General features: G+C 45.2%; 1 protein-coding gene across 2 annotated transcripts in view; it reads right to left on the minus strand.

Moving 5' to 3' along the window:
• FECH (ferrochelatase) overlaps nt 1-13,243 on the minus strand; it is a 33,799-nt gene extending 20,556 nt beyond the window's left edge. The window contains exons 1-4 of one of the 2 annotated variants that reach the window (XM_027576758.1): nt 12,999-13,137; nt 7,930-8,056; nt 3,562-3,681; nt 1,804-1,952 (exon numbers count right to left, since the gene is read on the minus strand). In XM_027576758.1, the coding sequence (XP_027432559.1) occupies nt 1,804-1,952; nt 3,562-3,681; nt 7,930-8,056; nt 12,999-13,065 (463 nt within the window). In that variant the 5' untranslated portion in view covers nt 13,066-13,137. Of the gene's footprint in view, nt 1-1,803; nt 1,953-3,561; nt 3,682-7,929; nt 8,057-12,998 lie in introns of both variants that reach the window. The other variant, XM_027576759.1, reaches the window with a different exon arrangement.
• Nucleotides 13,244-18,473: the final 5,230 nt, after the last annotated feature.

Below are 18,473 nucleotides of genomic sequence, written 5' to 3' on the forward strand. Positions count from 1 at the left end.
AAATTATAATGAAGAATAATAGACTTTACTTTTTCATATGCCTCTATAAGATGGAATGCTTAATAAACTGATTTTTTTAAAAAAATCACTTACAATTCTGACTATGAAAATATGAAGTGGATATTACTATTCGTTGGTCCCTACCAAAGCAGGGAATAATCCTAGAATCTCGATGATGTAACTTCCTTTGTATTAGATGGCCACATATTAAAATAATCAGATGTTTGATAGTGATTTAAATCTCGTTCATTCCACGGGACTCTTTCCAAGCCAACCCGGGAGGCCGAGGCCATGGCTGGTCCGTCTGATCCGGACAACCCAGCAGCCTCACCAGAGAGAGGGGAGGTGGGAAGGATGCCCTCCATCTGCACTCCTTTCTCAAGGCTAACAGCTCTGCTGGGATACTGGATGGATCCTACCACATCAACAGACAAAAATGGCATCTTGCCACTTCTTTTTTTCCACTGAAGACAGCAGGGCACCTGCAGATCTGATTCACACTAGACCTTTTATCGTGATAAACTGTTAATGACTAGAGGGCTTGTTCTCTATCAGGCAGGTGTGAGTAGGGCACAGCCAAGTTTCCCTCACCTAATGTTTTCAAGATACATTGCGTACGAGTGGCTGAACTGTATAAGAAATGCCCTTGAGCCACCAGCGAAGGCAGGAAGGACACCCGATGTTCAGAAGCATGACTGAACAATTTTCCAAGTGAGCTGAGCTGAGCTAGAACCTCTGTCCCTGTATGTGACGGGAAACAGTGGCTTCCAAGAGCAGCCTGAGGTGACACTCAATGGTGTTTTCTCAGAGCAGAGTAAAATGCAAACACCTGGAGGGGTGGCTGTCCTTGAGGCTCCCCGCTGTGTCACACTCCTGTCCTCATTCTGGAGCCCCAAAATGTACCTGTTAATTAATGTATTTCATGTGCCTTACATGCACATTTCTTGGTTTAACATTTCTCATATTGGTCCACATCTGCAAGAGATGCCATCTTAAAATTAACCGGCAGAGCTTCCTGTGTGTGTGTGTGTGAACAATGGTGTGTCCTGCAATCTTAAAATTAACCGGCAGAGCTTCGTGTGTGTGTGTGTGTGTGTGTGTGTGTGTGTGTGTGTGTGTGTGTGTGTGTGTGTGTGTGTGTATGAACAATGGTGTGTCCTGCAATCTTGAATGTGTCTTGCATGCAGCTAAATATGGCACTTACAATTCATTCATGCAGTTAGTGCTTCATTCTGCACATTATCCTTCTGCATTAGAGGTTCTCAGAGGACAGTTACCAGACACATGCAATCCGCTAGCGCCTCACACTAGCCGGTATTGCTGAGAGCCGAGGATGGTTGCTGAAAGTTGCTTACAGTCTCACGGTTGCCACAAGAGCTAGCCAATTCTGCTCTGTTCATCTAATTAGCTGTCTGCACAGAAAGAAAGGCACTAACAGCAGCCCTGATCCATTTCTCAAAGATTTCTTCCCGGCGGCAATGAGATATGCATCTTTTATTCACGGTATGTGGCCTCTTCCTTATAATCTAGCTCAATTTAACACACACCTCAAACTTCCTTTTGAACCAATGCTCCAAATCTTTAGCTCTTTCCTCTGTAACATAAGGAATAACAGGCTACACAGCCAAGGACAAAGGATAATGCCTTAAGAACGGAGTTAAGGGACCAGGCATCATACAGAAACCCCCACAGATCAAGGACTGCAGATACAGAGAACCGCATCTGCCATCCACTAGTGTTTGGGACTTCATATCCAATTTGCAAGAACAAGCCCAGTGAGATACTGATTAAGAAGCGCTGTACCTGTGTGCGGGGACAACTCATCCAGCAGCTTCACCATGCCTTCTCCTTGCTTGGAGGTCCACATCTTGATGGGAGACCCACCTCCAATCCTGCGATACTGCTCCTGAATTTTGGGGGTTCGGCGTTTGGCGATGATTGGTGCCAGCTTACTAAATCATTTAACAGGTAGGTAAGTGGATTTTATTCCACCTTAGCAACCTCAGAAACTACTCGATAGAAAAGATAAGCAAAATTGTAAGAAGAGCCTTAGACGATCAAGCCTTTAAAAACAGAAGCTTTGAGTGACAAACAGCCAGCTCTTTTGGCCTCAAGTAGAGAGAGAAAACTAAACACTCTCTGAGGAGTAGCCACCTCTTCCCCACGTGTTATTCTAGCAACACAGCCTGAAGATTCAGGACACCAAACGCTCAGGCATGGACCCTAGATGCATGCCAGCCACTATCTTAACACTTCCTGATGCTACACCTAGTAGGAAGTGGGATATAGAAGACATTAGGAAGCATATATTCCTCTTACTTTAAGAAAATGCGTATTAATCACAGATACATTTGCATATGTGAGCAAAGATGTACGCAAACCACAGGGTCATTCGTTCACTGTAATACGTAAACAATGTAAATGTCCACCATGAGCCACAGGTTAAATAAATTGAGGTATGACCAGACAATGCAATTCTATATAGTCGTGGGGAAAAAAAATACAAAAAACAAAAAACCAGATCTATATAATCTGTTATGGAACAATCTCCAAGATACATTGTTAAGTTTCAAAAAAAGAAAATAACAAAGTGTTAAATAATGTACATAAGTACATTCACATTTGTGTTGAAAAGAACAGGGAGGATATATATGCCCACATATACCTATGTATCTATAAATAAAGTTATGTATATGCTTGCATATGCACGAACTATTTCTAAATGTAACCAGAAAGACATCTGTACAATCACAGATTTCTCTATTTCTGGTTACATCTGTAACCTCCCAGGTGGGTAACTGGAAGGCTGGAGTCCCAAGGAAAGGGAAAGGGACACTTGCTTTTTACAGTGAACATTTTTCTGCTATTTGCATTTTTTATCATATGCATGTATAAATTTTTCATTACAAACACCCATTTTAAAAGAGAAGAGAAGGAGGGAGGGAGGGAAGGATGAAAGGAAAGAGGCAGTCACCATCCATATTCACAGTATGAATGAATACTAATCACTGCTTCCCTGAGTATTAATCAGCCAGTGAGTCCCAAGTACAAATGTATCTGTAACATCCTTTTTTTTTTTTTTAAAGATTTTATTTATTTGACAGAGAGAGACACAAAGAGAGAGGGAACACAAGCAGGGGGAGTGGGAGAGGGAAAAAGCACGCCCCCAGCAGAGCAGGGAGCCCAGTGCGGGGCTTGATCCCAGGACCCTGGGATCATGACCTGAGCCGAAGGCAGACGCTTAAGGACTGAGCCACCCAGGCGCCCCTATCTGTAACATCCTTAAAGGGACATCAGTTGTGTCGAGGCAACTGCAATTTCCAGAGCTCTGGGGAGGAAAGGGCTCAAGGGGGATCCCCTCCCCAACTTGCTTTCTCTCTCTCCTGCAATTCTTGCAATAACAAATCCTTCTTATACCTAAGGAAATAATAATGCTGCTCTAGCCACTACCAGATATGCATTAAAACCATTTATTTTTTGAAACTAAAGAACTGAGGTGCGTGTAAGGCAAGAGGCACTGCACAAGTTAGGAAGAAGCACAGGTGCTTGGACGTGTCTTACTTTTGAATAGGAAGCGTCATGAGGTCTCGGTCCAAGAAGAGCCTCAGAAGGAAGTCGTGAACATCTCCCAGGGTTTCAGGGCCTCCCATGTTTAGCATTAAAATTCCAGTTTTTGGCTTCCTACAGAAAACAAAATGCAATGGTTGATTTGTAACTTTTTATTTTTCTCCTCTAGGGTACAGTCTTGGTTCAGCTAGCAAACTCCCATCCAATCTGTTCAAAGCAAAGGTACAGACCTACAGAGCTGTGCACGGGCATCCCATGGCTACCCATCTGGGGACACACCAGGCCTCCGGTTCCACACAGCCCCAGCTCTGACTCTGACCTCGGTCTCCGAGCTCCATCCATGACGCTGGTCTTCTCTGGGCTTGAAACATTTCTCCACTAAACCGTCAGTCCTGAACAAAGATCCCATCCCTTAGGGACTGAGAGCCAAGGGATAAATCTACAATTGTCCTGAGGCTGGAAAAACTGTTCATGTGAATGCCTTATGAACACACAAATGACTTGGTCTCTCCAAACTTCAGTTTCTTCATCCATAAAGATAGAGAGTCTGCCAACTACCTCAAAGGGCTGTTTTGAGAATTAAATAGATAGCGTACTTAGTCATTTAGCATGATCTGGAACACAGAAATTATCTTACACACCGAGAAGCCATGGGCTTCCCAGAAGTTTAAACCTCCACAGTATAATACCAGCCCCTCTCTAATTCTTTACCTGTTCCCTTCTCTTTAATGATTACATTAAATTACTACTGATGAATTATTTCTTGCTACTCTGCTGCCTTTTCCAGAGCCTGCCTTTACTCCTTCTTCAGTGTCTCCCCCTACGATAAAGTACATGTCTCATGTTGCACTCACCTCTCCATCCTCCATCTAGAGCCACTGCTTAGGGGATTCCTGCAAGAAATTGCTCTAACTTATTCAAATAGGTCCAGCACTGAATGAGCCAGAAGAAGCAAAAAAAGAAAATCAAGCAGTTGGGGGGAAGTTAACTAAACCAAAGGACTATGCAAACTCTAAACCTCTAAAATCTGGAGCAGCTCCGGAGCCTGCACAGATTAATGTGAGCCAGGCCAAGATGAGCTCCCCATTCCCACACCCCTTCAGGGCGCAAGATGGAGCCAGAGCGGGACCAAGTGCCCCTCGCATGCTTTGGGTGGCCGCCAGCAGCCCAAGACTGGAGACTTGGAACTCTGAGGTCAGAGCCAGAGATGAGAGCCTGGAGAACTGGAGGCCCGTGTGTTCCTGTGAACAGTAGCCCTGTGACGCCAGTGAAAGAGCCTGCAAGTGGGGACACTAAAGGACAAGGAGTGTTTCTTCCATTCCTACACCTTTTTTTTGCATTTGTAAAAATTTAGATATAATTTACACATCATAAAATCTGCCACCTCAAACTACAATTCAGTGGTTTTTAATATATGCGACCATTACAACTATCTAATTCCTAAACATTTTCATTACCCTGAGAGAATATTCCCCCCCACTAGAGCCATTCCTCATTCTCCCTCCTGCTCACTCTTGGCAACCACTGATCTGCTTTCTGGGTCTATGGATCCGCCTATTCGTAGAAACAGAATCACATAATGTGTGGCCCTTTGTGTCTGGTTTCTTTCCCTTAGCATACAATTTTCAAGGTTCATCCATGTGATAGCATGAATCAGTATTCTTTCCTCCTTACGGCTGAATGTAGTCTCCATTCACTCTTGATAAAGCAGCTGAGAATGACCAGACTGAGGTTTATGTAAAACACCATTATTACAAATGCGGAGTGGTCCCACTTTCTAACCCTCCTGTATCAAGACCACCTCAAACTGCTGCAGTGACTGAGCCGATCCTGCCGAGATGGCTCTTGTTTGGAAGACTGTTCCTAACGTGTTCTAAAACCAGTGAGATCACGAGGACAGTTTAATTGCAATTTTTAAACAAACACTAACATTTGGTGATAATGTGAGGTAGCAGAGTGTGTCAAATGTATACAGGTGGAAATTTTTTGAGCAAACACACTACAGGGGAATGAGGCAGAAATCAGTTCTCAGCCTAAATTTTCAAAATAAGAACCAATTCCTGGGGTAACGGGTATGTTGCATTCCAGGGAAGTCAGGGATCTTCCCATTTAGAGCCCATCATAAGGATGAACTAGGTTCACTTTTCACATCGTCTTAGGCCAACGTTTCTCTTCCTTGGCACTACAGGCATTTTGGGCTGGATGATCCTTTGCTGTGGAGGGCCATGTTGTACGATGCAGGGTTTCAGTAGCATCCTGGCCTCTACTTGCTAGATGGCAACAGCACACACCCCACCTGAGTTGTGACAACCAAAAACGTCCCCAGACATCGCCAACTATATCTGGGGAGTGGGAGGGGAGGGCTCCCCCCTCCCTCTACTGAGAACCACTGTGTTAGAGGAAGGGGGTTTACTCTCCTTTTTACTAAACCAAGCAATTATTTTGGAAGACGGTCATTGTCCTACAACTTTTCCACCTCCTCTGACCAAAAATCCTATCAATGAATTAACAAGCTGGTATTTAGTTTTCTTTTCTTGATACCTGAAAATTCCAGATTCATTATATTGTGAAACTATAATACTCCCTTAATCTTTCTACTTAGACCACCAGTGTTCTGAGATCCTGTCTCTCACCCTCAAAATCTGTGACTCACAATAAATTAAGCGCATTTTTCCATGGATTGCTGCCAGTTAACAAATTACTGGTTAAGAAACCCCAAGCTAAGAGACTTACCTAAGCCACAGAGGGTATCAACGTGCAAACGAGATTTAGAACTGTTTTTCATCTATAACACCTGAGCTCAGAACAAGAGTGGCTTTAAATTGGATGTTACTCTGCCCTGCAAACCCATGTTTTGTAAACCATGATGATCTTACACATGAAAGAGATGCACACGATTTGAAAATACCTAAATACACATGCACTTAATTCAAAACTGTGTTGTGCATGATGAATGGCGCATTAGCTGTCCTAGTCTGACACCCTCTTTGCGAGAATGTCAAGTGCAAAGCTTTAGCAAGGGTCACTCTGTCTCTCCTCCCCTCCAGACACAGCCCATCTGACACCAAGCTCTGAATGTCAAGTTCCCTTTGTTTGAATGTAAAAGTATAAATAGCATAAATTTAAAACTTCTCCCTTGAAAAGGTTTCAACACTTTGCCTAAGGCTCTATCCCCCCTCAGTTTACTCAGTGTTCAATCAACATACCCAGGATCACACAATGAAAAAAAACAAACACAAAATAAGACTATTCATTTTCATAGCTGTATTGCTTTCATGGAACATCATGTCTAGAAGAAAGGTCAAGGAGTTAACAGTTCACAGCGACTTCCCTTCTTTAACCCTGCTAGTATTGAAGTGTGCTATTTCTGTGTACTCATCTAAATAAAAGCCTTTTAGAGTCTTGTGCTGCGTCTGTACCAAGGAAGACTTAAGAACAGCTGTGGCTTCTGCTATGGAAGAGGACACCCAACAACAACGTCATGCCCGCCATGCCTGCTGACTCCCACCAGCAAACAGCAGGGGTGAAGTATGGAACAGATACTTTATTCCTTTAATAAATCGCAAATCATATTATGTCAGTTCTAATTATGTTCACTGTGTTAACAGTGAAAAACAATGGGCAGAGTTTACCACACAAATTCTGGACAGATTAGTTATTCTTTATCCTGTACAGGACCTACATTTTATAGGTTAATTATGTTAGGTTTGTAAATACATTTCCAGCAATACATATAATTTGTGTTACATGACATATTCCAGGACTAAATTCCTACATGATTTGCAGACTGTATGAGCTATGTGTCCTTTAACAAAAGCCTGGTGGGATTTTCTTTGTCAATCATACCCCAATAAAGCTGGAAAAAAAATTTTTAATAAAAAACTTCAGGATGGCTCAGTCGTTAAGCATCTGCCTTCGGCTCAAATCATGATCCAAGGGTCCTGGGATCGAGCCCGTCGGGCTCCCTGCTCCTGCTCCACGGGAAGCCTGCTTCTCCCTCTCCCACTCCCCCTGCTTGTGTTCCCTCTCTCGCTGTCTCTCTCCGTGTGTCAAATAAATAAATAAAATCTTTAAAAAAAATTTTTTTTAATCTGTAAAAAATTTCAAAAAACTTTTAAAACCTTAGGGGGTGTGTGTGTGTGTGTGTGTGTGTGTGTGTGTGTGTGTGTGTGTGTGTGAGAGAGAGAGAGAGAGAGAGACCTGCAGTTTTCCAGCTACTGAAAGAAAGCCAAGAAAATATCACCCACTCCTTACATACCAGCATTCCCCTACAGATTTCCTCCTAAGGCTGCTTGTAGCCACTCACTGGTGTTGGCATCCACAAAAATAAATTCTTATTAGTACCTAAAATTAGAGTCATACCTCTTCCCCGGCTGAATTTGCGGTTTTGGGCTTCTGCCATGTTGGGCTGTTTCTGTGGCAGCGGCTGCCGTGGCTCCAATCGACTGGCCCCTCCATGGTTGGCAGGTCCTCGAGCCGCCATGCACCACTGTGGCAAAATTAAAGTAGCAGCATGAAATCTAGCGGGGAGGTAATTACTTTGGAAGAAGTCCTCAGAGCATCAGTCCCAGATTTAAAATTTAAAGAGATGCTGTAGCACAGTTGATTTTCCCAGCATTTCTCTGCACATGGGCAAAGGCACTTACAATCCCTCTGACAGGGGGCGGGGGGTGCAGGGGGCACCCCCTAGGATAGCGTTATCTGGACCTGCAAGGAGCCTTTTTAGAAACACACCTCCTCACTCTGCCTCGGCAGATTCTGACACGATCCTTCATGAAAACCACTGCCCATTTCTGGAAGTTACTGGCAGCAGCGTGCTGCTCATATGAAGGGCGAGAAACTTGCCCAACAGGCTAAGAGCCATTGATTTAGGGAGTGGCAGTCGAGCCAGTTTTCCACTGCCAATTGCACAGACCTCATCTGCCTATAAGCCTTCTCCCTTAAAGCACCAGTGCTAGGGATGCCTGGGTGGCTCAGTTCGTTAAGCGTCTGCCTTCAGCTCAGGTCGTGGTCCCAGGGTCCTGGGATCCAGCCCCGCGTTGGGCTCCCTGCTCAGCGGGGAGCCTGCTTCTCCCTCTGCCTGCTGTTCTCCCTGCTTGTGCTCCCTGACAAATAAATAAAAAAATCTTAAAAAAAAAAAAAGCACCAGTGCTGAGAACCCTAGCACTGCCCTTGGACCCTGACAAGGGGAAGGGCTCTACTTTAGAGGGCCCTTTCTGGCCCTCCTCCTGCTGCAGCTCCCCCCACGGGGTACGCAGTCAGCAGAGCCAAGGATTCATGGACCCCAGAGTCCATGGCTCACATTCCTGACCAGGCTCCCAGGACCCAGAACCCCAGAATTCCCTGTCCCCGGAGCCCCACACCCACTGCCAGGGTCTGCACAGGCCTCCTTCCTAGATCGCCTCCTGAGGCCTGACGGTGCCGTCAGCACAAGCATTTCTTGACCTGAAGGGAAGCTATTTGCAGGGGCAAGAATAGAGCTTGAACATGCAGACTAGAGTGTCCACTCGGGTGCATGCACAAGACTCTTCACCATGCAGGGCAGAGTCGGTGGTGCAAAGAGAAGCAGGGAAGCCTACAGGTGAGAGGCAGCTCTCCCAAGGCCATGACATTTCTGTAGGCACTCTGAAGAGTTCAACAGTGCACCCTTCCAGGGCGTGATGAAGGTCTAGTCGCCAGGAGTGGAGAAGAGAACATATTTCACAGCTTGTTAGCTTGCTATCCCACACATGATATGTGGGTCTCCATCTGCACTCTTGTCCTGGCCCCCACAAGAGTTAGGTGTGGGCCTGGAGAAGCCACCTGAACTGAGGAGTCCATGGGCCCTACGTATTTGTAGCGTGAAGAATATTCATCCTTAAACGACATACAGTGAAATTAAACTGAAGCTATACAGCAGATCCTCAAGATGGCAATGTGGGACTGTGGTTACTGCTGTGCCCCACACTGTACACGTGACCTCTCCCTCTTCATTTGTAAGTGTCTAGAGCACAGGGACTACATCTGCTCTGATTTTTTTTCACCTACCCTGTCTATAAGATATAGGAGAATGGTATCTCCAGGACCCTTGGATTTCCAACTATCCATATTGTGCACATTCCCAACAGAGCCAATTACGTGAGCTTGTGCTGAACAGTCCTTATTAACTCAAAGTGGAAGTGCAAAAGATTGACATAAAGAAGTTCAATTCTGCTCAAATGAAGTCTCAAGCCAACTCATATCTTATTTTAGACAAGTTCAATTCTGAACTGCATGAGATTTAACCAGGTTCTCAATCATGCCACCATGTCTGCAATTCCTTATATGAATGAGATTATACTGGGTTCCACGGGGTATCAGAATAGAATTTGGGCATTACATGATTTGACTGCTGGTAATAAGATTTCCCCCTGTGAGTCTTAAAAAGGAAGTGGCAGAAGGGACTCAGGGTGAGACTAGAGTCATCAACTAGTACATTAGTACTTCCTAGGACAATTTGGGAACTGGTAGCTTTTCAAGCTGCTGATCTATTGCCATGCCCTACACTTACACAATCCTCTGTGGTTGAACAAATTCTCAGGGCAATGCTGCTAATAACGGGTCCTCTGTACTCAGGACCCACCTCTCAAGAACTTCTCTATGACACCCCTCTCCCCTAATGATCTCAAGGTTCCAGAGAAACAAAGAGTAGACTCTGACGAAACGATTTGTATCTTGTAGTTAAAGTTGTTTAATTATTCAAACAAAGGACCAACTGAGGTTCCTGAATATACACAGCTCACAGCTTAAGAGAAATCCAAAGGCACAGACAGCACTGTGTGGCATAGAGTGTATGTGTTCCAGAGCCAGAGAGATCTGGTGGAAATCCCAGATAGTGCCGAACAGGCTGTGTGGCAGTACTTGGACAACTCAAAGAACTACTCCAAGCCTCACTTTACTCATCTGTAAAATGGTGATAAGGCCAACCCTGCAGGGCCGCTGTGAAGATTAGGAAAAAATTTTTAAATCTATGTCCAGCCCCAAGAACAGTGCCAGGCACAATGCATGTGGTTAAGCAAGAAGAATACTCAATAGCAGGGACTTGCCCACTTATGAACTAAGACCAGGTATTCTAACCCTACTTTTGACATGAACTGCAGAAGGCCTACAAACCATAAAGGCTATACAAGTAAGAAAATGCAGAATATAGGGGCGCCTGGGTGGCTCAGTTGGTTAAGCGACTGCCTTCGGCTCAGGTCATGATCCTGGAGTTTCAGGATCAAGTCCCGCATCAGGCTCCCTGCTCAGCAGGGAGTCTGCATCTCCCTCTGACCCTCCCTCCTCTCATGTGCTCTCTCTCTCTCTCATTCTCTCTCTCAAATAAATAAATAAAATCTTTAAAAAAAAAAAAGAAAGAAAAAGAATGCAGAATATAAAGAAAGCAAAACTTCCTAACTCCTGGACAAACCCAAAAGGTGAAGCATTCAAAAGTTTATCTGTGACTTAAGTTCATGGGTATCAACTGGTTCTCCAAAACCAGATTATTATATTTTGGATGCTTAGGGGTGGGGCAGAGGAGGGTATAAAGGCACACAGTACTTAAATATATACGGAGCCTTTTCTATCACATAGAGATGAGGCTTATTTCAAAAGGTACTTATAAAAATAGGTACATTTTAGGGGCTCCTGGGTGGCTCAGTCAGTTGGGCGTCTGCCTTCAGCTCAGGTCATGATCCCAGGGTCTTGGGATCAAGCCCCGCGTCAGGCTCCCTGCTCAGCGGGAAGCCTGCTTCTCCCTCTCCCACTCCCCCTGCTGTGTTCCCTCTCTCGCTGTCTCTCTCTGTCAAATAAATAAATAAAATCTTAAAAAAAAGGTACATTTTAAAAATTAACAGAAATAATGTACTATATGGTGACTATTAATAAACACTTGGGGAGGGGAGGCTTTCAAAAAAAGAATTATTTTCTGGTATGGCACCAAAATGTTCTAGTGTCCTTAATTTAAACACTGATACTCTTTTTATTATTCCAGAAAATTTTTTCTAATTATGAAAGACATGGATGCTTAGTGTTGAAAATTTGGAAAGAAAAAGCAAAAACAAAAAACAGTAATTCATTAATCTACCAACTTTCTTTTTTTTTAAAGATTTTATTTATTTATTTGAGAGAGAGAGAGAGAGCATGAGGGGGGGAGGGTCAGAGGAAGAAGCAGACTCCCTGCTCAGCAGGGAGCCCGATGTGGGACTGGATCCCGGGACTCCAGGATCATGACCTGAGCCAAAGACAGTCGCTTAACCAACTGAGCCACCCAGGCGCCCCTAATCTACCAACTTTGTAATTTAAATATATATATAGTATACACAGTATGTGGCCCACACCAGGGAGCTTCTTATTGATTCTTATTGATACATGGTGTAAAACTTTGCTTTTACACTTTTACTTTCAGAATTTGTTTTCAGAAACACTACCCAATTTTTTCTAACCCAGATAATGTTAATTCCTTCATTTCAAAAGGATGATTAAAGTATTATAACTACATCATAATATCAGAGTCCATAATTCAATTGACTTCAAATCCACTCTTGTTAGGTTTCTGAATCCTTCCACTTAGTCACCTATAATCTGGACAACAAGTCATTTAAAGTTTCTCAAATTGTTCTACGACCTCAAATGTAGAACCTGTCAGATTTTGCCACAGAAAGAGCCAAAGAAAGAAAACATTAATTCAATACATCTTTCAGCCCCGTTACTGGCATTGTGCTTCCTCTTCTTAAAAAATAATGCCTTTTGCTCCAGTACCCTTAGTGACCTGACCCTCAGTATAAACTGGGTCCTTATTATTTTCCTCACAAAGGCACCTGTAATAAGATATGTAAATTCAAAGTGGATTCTCTCCATTCCTTCTCAGTAGGCACCAGACTGATGAACTGTGGGACTGTTTAGAAAAACTAAGTCAGGTCTGTGTCCAGTCACCATTCAGCAGCAGTGGGCACACTGCGACCTCCATCACCAGGGAGGGAACCTCAGGACAGATGTCCGTGGTGATGACGACGATGCCTTAGTTACCATCCTCAGTGGCAGGTCCTTAATTCACGCTCTCTCCCGTAATGCTCACAACAACCCCGTGTCTCTCATTACTGATTTTACAGGTAAGAACTAAGGCGCTGGCAAATTCCGGCACTGCTCATGACCACCCAGCTGACCGGTGGTGCTCCAGGACACCCCCCTGGCAGTGCCCCAGGGCCCCCAGATGACCCACTTACCCCCTCTCGCCCTCCCAGGGGACGACCCCTTTCCTGTCCCACCTCCACGGCGCCCCTCGCCCCGTCGCGCGGAGCCTCCTGCGCCGCTCCCGGAAGCCCCCAGGTCGGCGGACCCCGGCGCTAGCTGCCCGCTGCCCGCTGCCCCCTGCCCCCTGCCCCGGGCGTCGCAGGGACCTCGGCGGCGGTGGCGGCCGCGACAGCCTCACTTACGCCGATCGCGGAGCAGGGCTCTCGCAGCTCGCACGGCCGCAGCCATGTTTGTGCTGCCTGAAAGCATTCCCGGGGTTGCCTCGGCCCGGGACCCGGACTCCTCCCGCGGTGGCGCGATCGGGTGTCGGTCCCCAAGGCGCCGAGCTGCTGGCACTGCCACCCTAGGCCGCCTTATCTCGCGTCGCTGCCCCCTGAGCCCTCGCGGCGCGCCTGCTTATTCGCGGCCGGCCAGGCCGGAGCCTCGGGGGCGGGGCCAGGGAAGACACGCCCCTCACGGGAGCCCGCCCCGCCGCCCGGCGGTCCCTGGAGGTAAAAGGGGCCGGGTGCGCGCTAGTGGCCGCGCCCCTCCACGCGGCAGTTCCCAGCACTGGAGCCCGGCTCGGCCCCTGATCACCCTGAACGAATGCCCTGGTTGCATTTGCCAACCTGGCCAAGTCAGGAACCGTAGCCACAACTCAGCAAAGACTTTCCAGACATTTCCAATTCTCTTCCTGAGATGGGAGGATGCTTTTGCCTCAATTCTCCAGTTCGCTTGCCTTGTTACCTCACAACTGTGCCGACCCAGTTTTGTTATGCTTGGTTTTCAGAATAGGAAAAAGAACTGTTTTATATGAGACACTCATGAATGACATATTATTCATCTCTATATAGCCGAGTTTGACAGGTCGGAACAGAAAGCAAACATTATACGGCTAACAGGAGAAAAGGGGAACATAGGAAAAGTGAAGGCCAGTCCAGCAAATGCGCTTCTGGGAGGGATGGCATGGTGAAGTTTGTGGGTATATCTGCCCACCGTTGCAAGGTAGCTATCAGGCCCCAATCCCGCACACGGGACAGGCACCTCCCTCATTTCTAGCCATTCCTGCATTCCCACACTTCCACATGCCCACCCTGCCCATTGTTCATTGTGCATCCTGGAGTACAAGACCAACCTTGGAACAGAAAGGTCTCAGGCATTATTCATTCGTTGGACAAGTATTGACCACCTACTGAGTGCCTGGAAAAATAGCAGTGAACAGAGCAGACAAATGTCTTATGTGGGGGTTAAGGGAGAGAAAAAAGAATCAGAATGTGTGTTATTTGGAGTGATGATAAGCGTTAGAAAGAAGAAAGAAGCAACATGAGGGAGTTGGGGAAAAGGGAGGCTAACGCAATTTGAAATAGATGGGACGCCTGGGTGGCTCAGTCGGTTGAGTGCGCCTCTGGGCTCAGGTCATGATCCCAGAGTCCTGGGATCAAGCCTGTGTTGGGCTTCCTGCTCATCAGGAAACCTGCTTCTCCCCCTCCCACTCCCCCTGCTTGTGCTCTCTCTCCCTAACAAATAAATAAATAAAATCTTTTTTAAAAAAATGAAATAGATGGGTCAGAGAAGTTCTGACATCTGGACAAAGGCCTGAAGGAAGTAAGGGGGCAAGTTTCATGGAATATTCTGAGAAGATGGAGTCTAGATTGAGTTGAAAATCACCTATCTGTAGCGTAAAATTTATGTTCCTGATTGAGTTAGTTTATTATTAAAGTTGGTCCTCCTTATGGTTATAAGCCAAATGTAAAATATCACATTAAATGGATTGTCTTTCATATTACCTACATGACTTTCAGATCCAAAAAGGAGATGTTCCCTGAGAAATGAACAGTAAAACTTGCTCCAAGTTCCAAACTGCTTTCCTATATATTTTGCTAACTCTCTACTCTCATAATTAAATTATATTCATTTATTTTGCCCTTTAGAGGTGATCTTTATAATGTACTTCTCTACCTAAAGCTTAAACCCATTTCTTTTAAGCAAGCTACTACAAAAAAGCTCTACATTTTGAACTGCTGTGCTGGACAAAGTGTAGGCAGGTCCAGAGAACTAGGAAAGACTGAGGGTTTTAGATGTTTGAAATGCATGGGCTCTTCTCAGCTACTCTGGAAGGCTCTGGATAAGTCACTCTTCCATCCCCAGGGCTGTGCCCCTTCTGCAAGGTAGAGATAACAGGCGTCTTCTGGCCCCTCCTAGAGAAATGCCCATGATTAGTGACAATGCACAAAGGTGCCAAAATCTCGCATAATCAACAGCTGGGATGGGTATCTGACCAGAGAGGAGAAAGGAACTAGCAACATGTGCTTTATTAAATATATCAACATAATAACATTTAAAAAAGTGAATTAGCACCGTTTCATACATTTTATTTTATTTATTTGAGAGAGAGAGACAGAGATAGCAAGAGGAGAGCACGAGCAGGGAGGAGAGAGAGAGAAGCAAGCTCCTGCCGAGCAGGGAGCCCAACGTGGGGATCAATCCCAGGACCCTGGGATCATGACCTGAGCCAAAGGCAGATGCTTAACCGATTGAGCCACCCAGGTGCCCTGTTTCATACATTTTATTTACATCTTTTATTTTCATTTTTAGTAAATTGAAAAAGATCCATTCAAAATCCCTCGTGTATAACCCCCCCATGCACATATTAAGACTCATAGATCAAAAAATAAAAATATAAATAAATAAAGACTCAAAGGTCATAGATGGAAACAGAACTTCATTATTTTTCCAGAACAGAGAGTATCATGAAAATTATTATTTCTAATCTATGGCTCATTTCTTACAAACATCAAATATAATAGCTTTCCAACAAGTAAATTTTTATGTTTTTATGAAAGCAAATAAAATGTGTTTTATACAGGTCCTTTTCAAAACTGATTAGAAAATACAGCCCTTAACCCATAAATTGTGAATTCTAAAGATTTATTAATTTATTTGAGAGAGACAAGAAGGAGGAGCAGAGGGAGAGGGAGAGAGCAGACTCTAAGCTGAGCATGGAGCCTGATGCAGGGCTTGATCTCATGCCCCTGACATCACGACCCTGAGATCGTGACCTGAGCCAAAACTAAGAGGTGGATGCCTAACTGACTGCACCACCCAGGTGCCCCAGAAATTGTGAATTCTAAATGTGGGTTTACTAAGAAAACCAGAAAAGTCTTTAAAAGGCTAAAGAAATGTATAAAAGTATATGAGATTTATATGTGTGTGTGTGTGCATATGTACACATAAATGCATTTTTTTTCTGGCTTACATATTTGTAACAAATGTATCTACCACTTCCCTTAGCAAACAGAAGGCCAAAGGCACAGTCTCTGGGCCAACTGATAAGCCGCACGCCCACCACACCGGAGAGGGTTTTCTGAGCCCCGGTGACTTAATTAGTGAAGAAAGCACTCTCCCGTCACAGACAACACTCTGAGTTCAGCCTTTGGTCCTAAATAAAATGAACTTGTTGGTTTCAGCTCAATGCTTCAGGGAAGGGCAGGGGGATCACCTAATTCATTATTTGTCATGATTGGCACCTCTGAGCTACACACACTAAAGTTAGATTACTCAATTCTGTCTCCTTAATCAGAAAAACAACAGGGCAAGAAGGGGCGATCTGCAGTACAAGAGAAACAGTGGCTGGACGAGGCAGACAAATGGTGAGCTGTAACGATCACTCAGAGACATCGAATCGATGGTCCCCACAATTGTTTTACAGCAAAGAGGCCACCCAATACAGGCCAATGTGGTGTGCATTTTGACTTCCTCTTTTCACCACGCAGAGACTCAAGCCCACGAGTGATGATGGGCTTATTTGTCCATCTGTACACATTTCCTGAGAGTCCGTGATAAGCAAAGCATTGTATCAGGCAACAGGAAGGATAAACACATAAAGGGTAAACTGTACTCTCAAGGAGCTCATTCATTTATTAAACAAATATGCATGGACAGCTTGCCTGCGTCAGTCACGTGCTAGGCACTGGGTTTGCAGCAATGAATTGGACTGTCTCTACTTTCACAGAACTTACATTTTTGAAGGCAACGAATACAATAAATGAAAGATATACTATATAATGTTTTCATGACTGGGACCATGAAGAAAAATAGAAGAGGCAAGGGAGTGGAGAGGGGCAGAAGTTGCTATTCAGGGGTGCACGTTGGACATGGTCTCTCTGCAGAGGTGGCATGGAGCAGGGACCTGTGGGGAGTCAGGGAGGTTCTCTGTGGAAGGGCTCTGCAAACAGAGGGATGAGCAAGGCAGGAACACCTTTGAGCCTTGTTAGTTTCCTAGGGTTGCTGGAACAAAAATACCACAAACAAGGTGGCTTAAAACCACAGAAATGTATAGCTCAGAAGGCTTAAACTCCCACATTAAGGTGCCAACAGGACCATGCTCCCTCTGAAATCTGTAGGGGAGAATCCTTCCCTGTTTCTTCCCAGCTTCTAGGAGTGACCAGCAATCCTTGATGTTCCTTGGTTTGCAGCTGCATCACTCGATCTCTGCCTCCATCTTTGTCCATGTGTCTGTCCTTTCATAACAGCTTTCCCCTCTTCTAAGGACACTGGTCATATTGGACTAAGGGCCTACCCCTATTGACCACATCTTAATTACATCTGCAGAGACCCTATTTCCAAATAAGGCCACATTTGCAAGTAGCAGAGGTGAAGATTTCAGCATATCTTTTTAGGGGACACAATCCATAACAAGGCCTTTGAGGAACAGCAAGGAGACGCACATGTCTTGAGCAGAGTGTGTGGGGTGAGTGGCAAGAAATTTGGGCCAATTGATGCAGGACTTTGTAGGTGATGAAAGACTGTGTCCTACTGGGTGATCTCCCTCTAACAGAGTGATCCATGTTTACATTTCAAAGGTTCACTTTGCAGTAGGGAAAAGAAACTGCAGCTCCTGAGCCAGTAGTAAGACACTGCCTGACCAAATGTGTTCATTTTCTCCTCTGAGTGGTGGTTTTTTTTAAGCTCATATTGGGCAAAGAGTGGTTTTTTTCCAAAGAGTTCTCTGCTCCCTGGGTCGTGGAAGGATCCTAAGAGCCTTTCTGGTTTGCCTCTGAAAGGATCCAGGGATCCCACCAGTCTTAGATGGGGGTGGTGTTCATTTCTCGGCTTGGGAGGCCTGTTCCTTGCAGGCGTGTAAGAATCAGGGGAGCTGACTCTTTCCAGGAAGCTTTCATTCCGTACGCAGAGCCTTGGGCAGATGGCAGTCTTCCTTAGCCTTCCTTGGCCAATTTTCTAGGTCTCTTATCACAGAAGAGCCAGCCCTCTGAGGCCCCGCTTCATGCAAGCAGGGGTCCGGCCCTTTCTCCGCCTTTCTGTCTGGGCGTAGGCGTTCTAGGAGCTGGGTACAGGATGCATTCACTTTGTGGAAATTTCATGGAATTTAATATAACTTTTTAAAAAGCGCCTTCCCTAGGGTGCCTGGGTGGCTCAGTTGGTTAAGCGTCTGCCTTTGGCTCAGGTCATGATCCCAGAATCCTGGGATCGAGCACAGTGTTGGGCTCCCTGCTCAGGGGGAACCTGTTTCTCCCTCTTCCGCCCCTCCCCCACCCCCGCTTGTGCTCTCTCTCGATATCTCTGTCTCAAATAAATAAGTAAAATCTTTTAAAAAAATAAAAAAGCACCTTCCCTGTGTCTTTATCTGGCCTCAGTTCCCACTGTAACCCTCAACCCTG

This window comes from Zalophus californianus, chromosome 14, assembly GCF_009762305.2.
Source record: "Zalophus californianus isolate mZalCal1 chromosome 14, mZalCal1.pri.v2, whole genome shotgun sequence".
Classification (NCBI taxonomy): Eukaryota; Metazoa; Chordata; class Mammalia; order Carnivora; family Otariidae; genus Zalophus; species Zalophus californianus.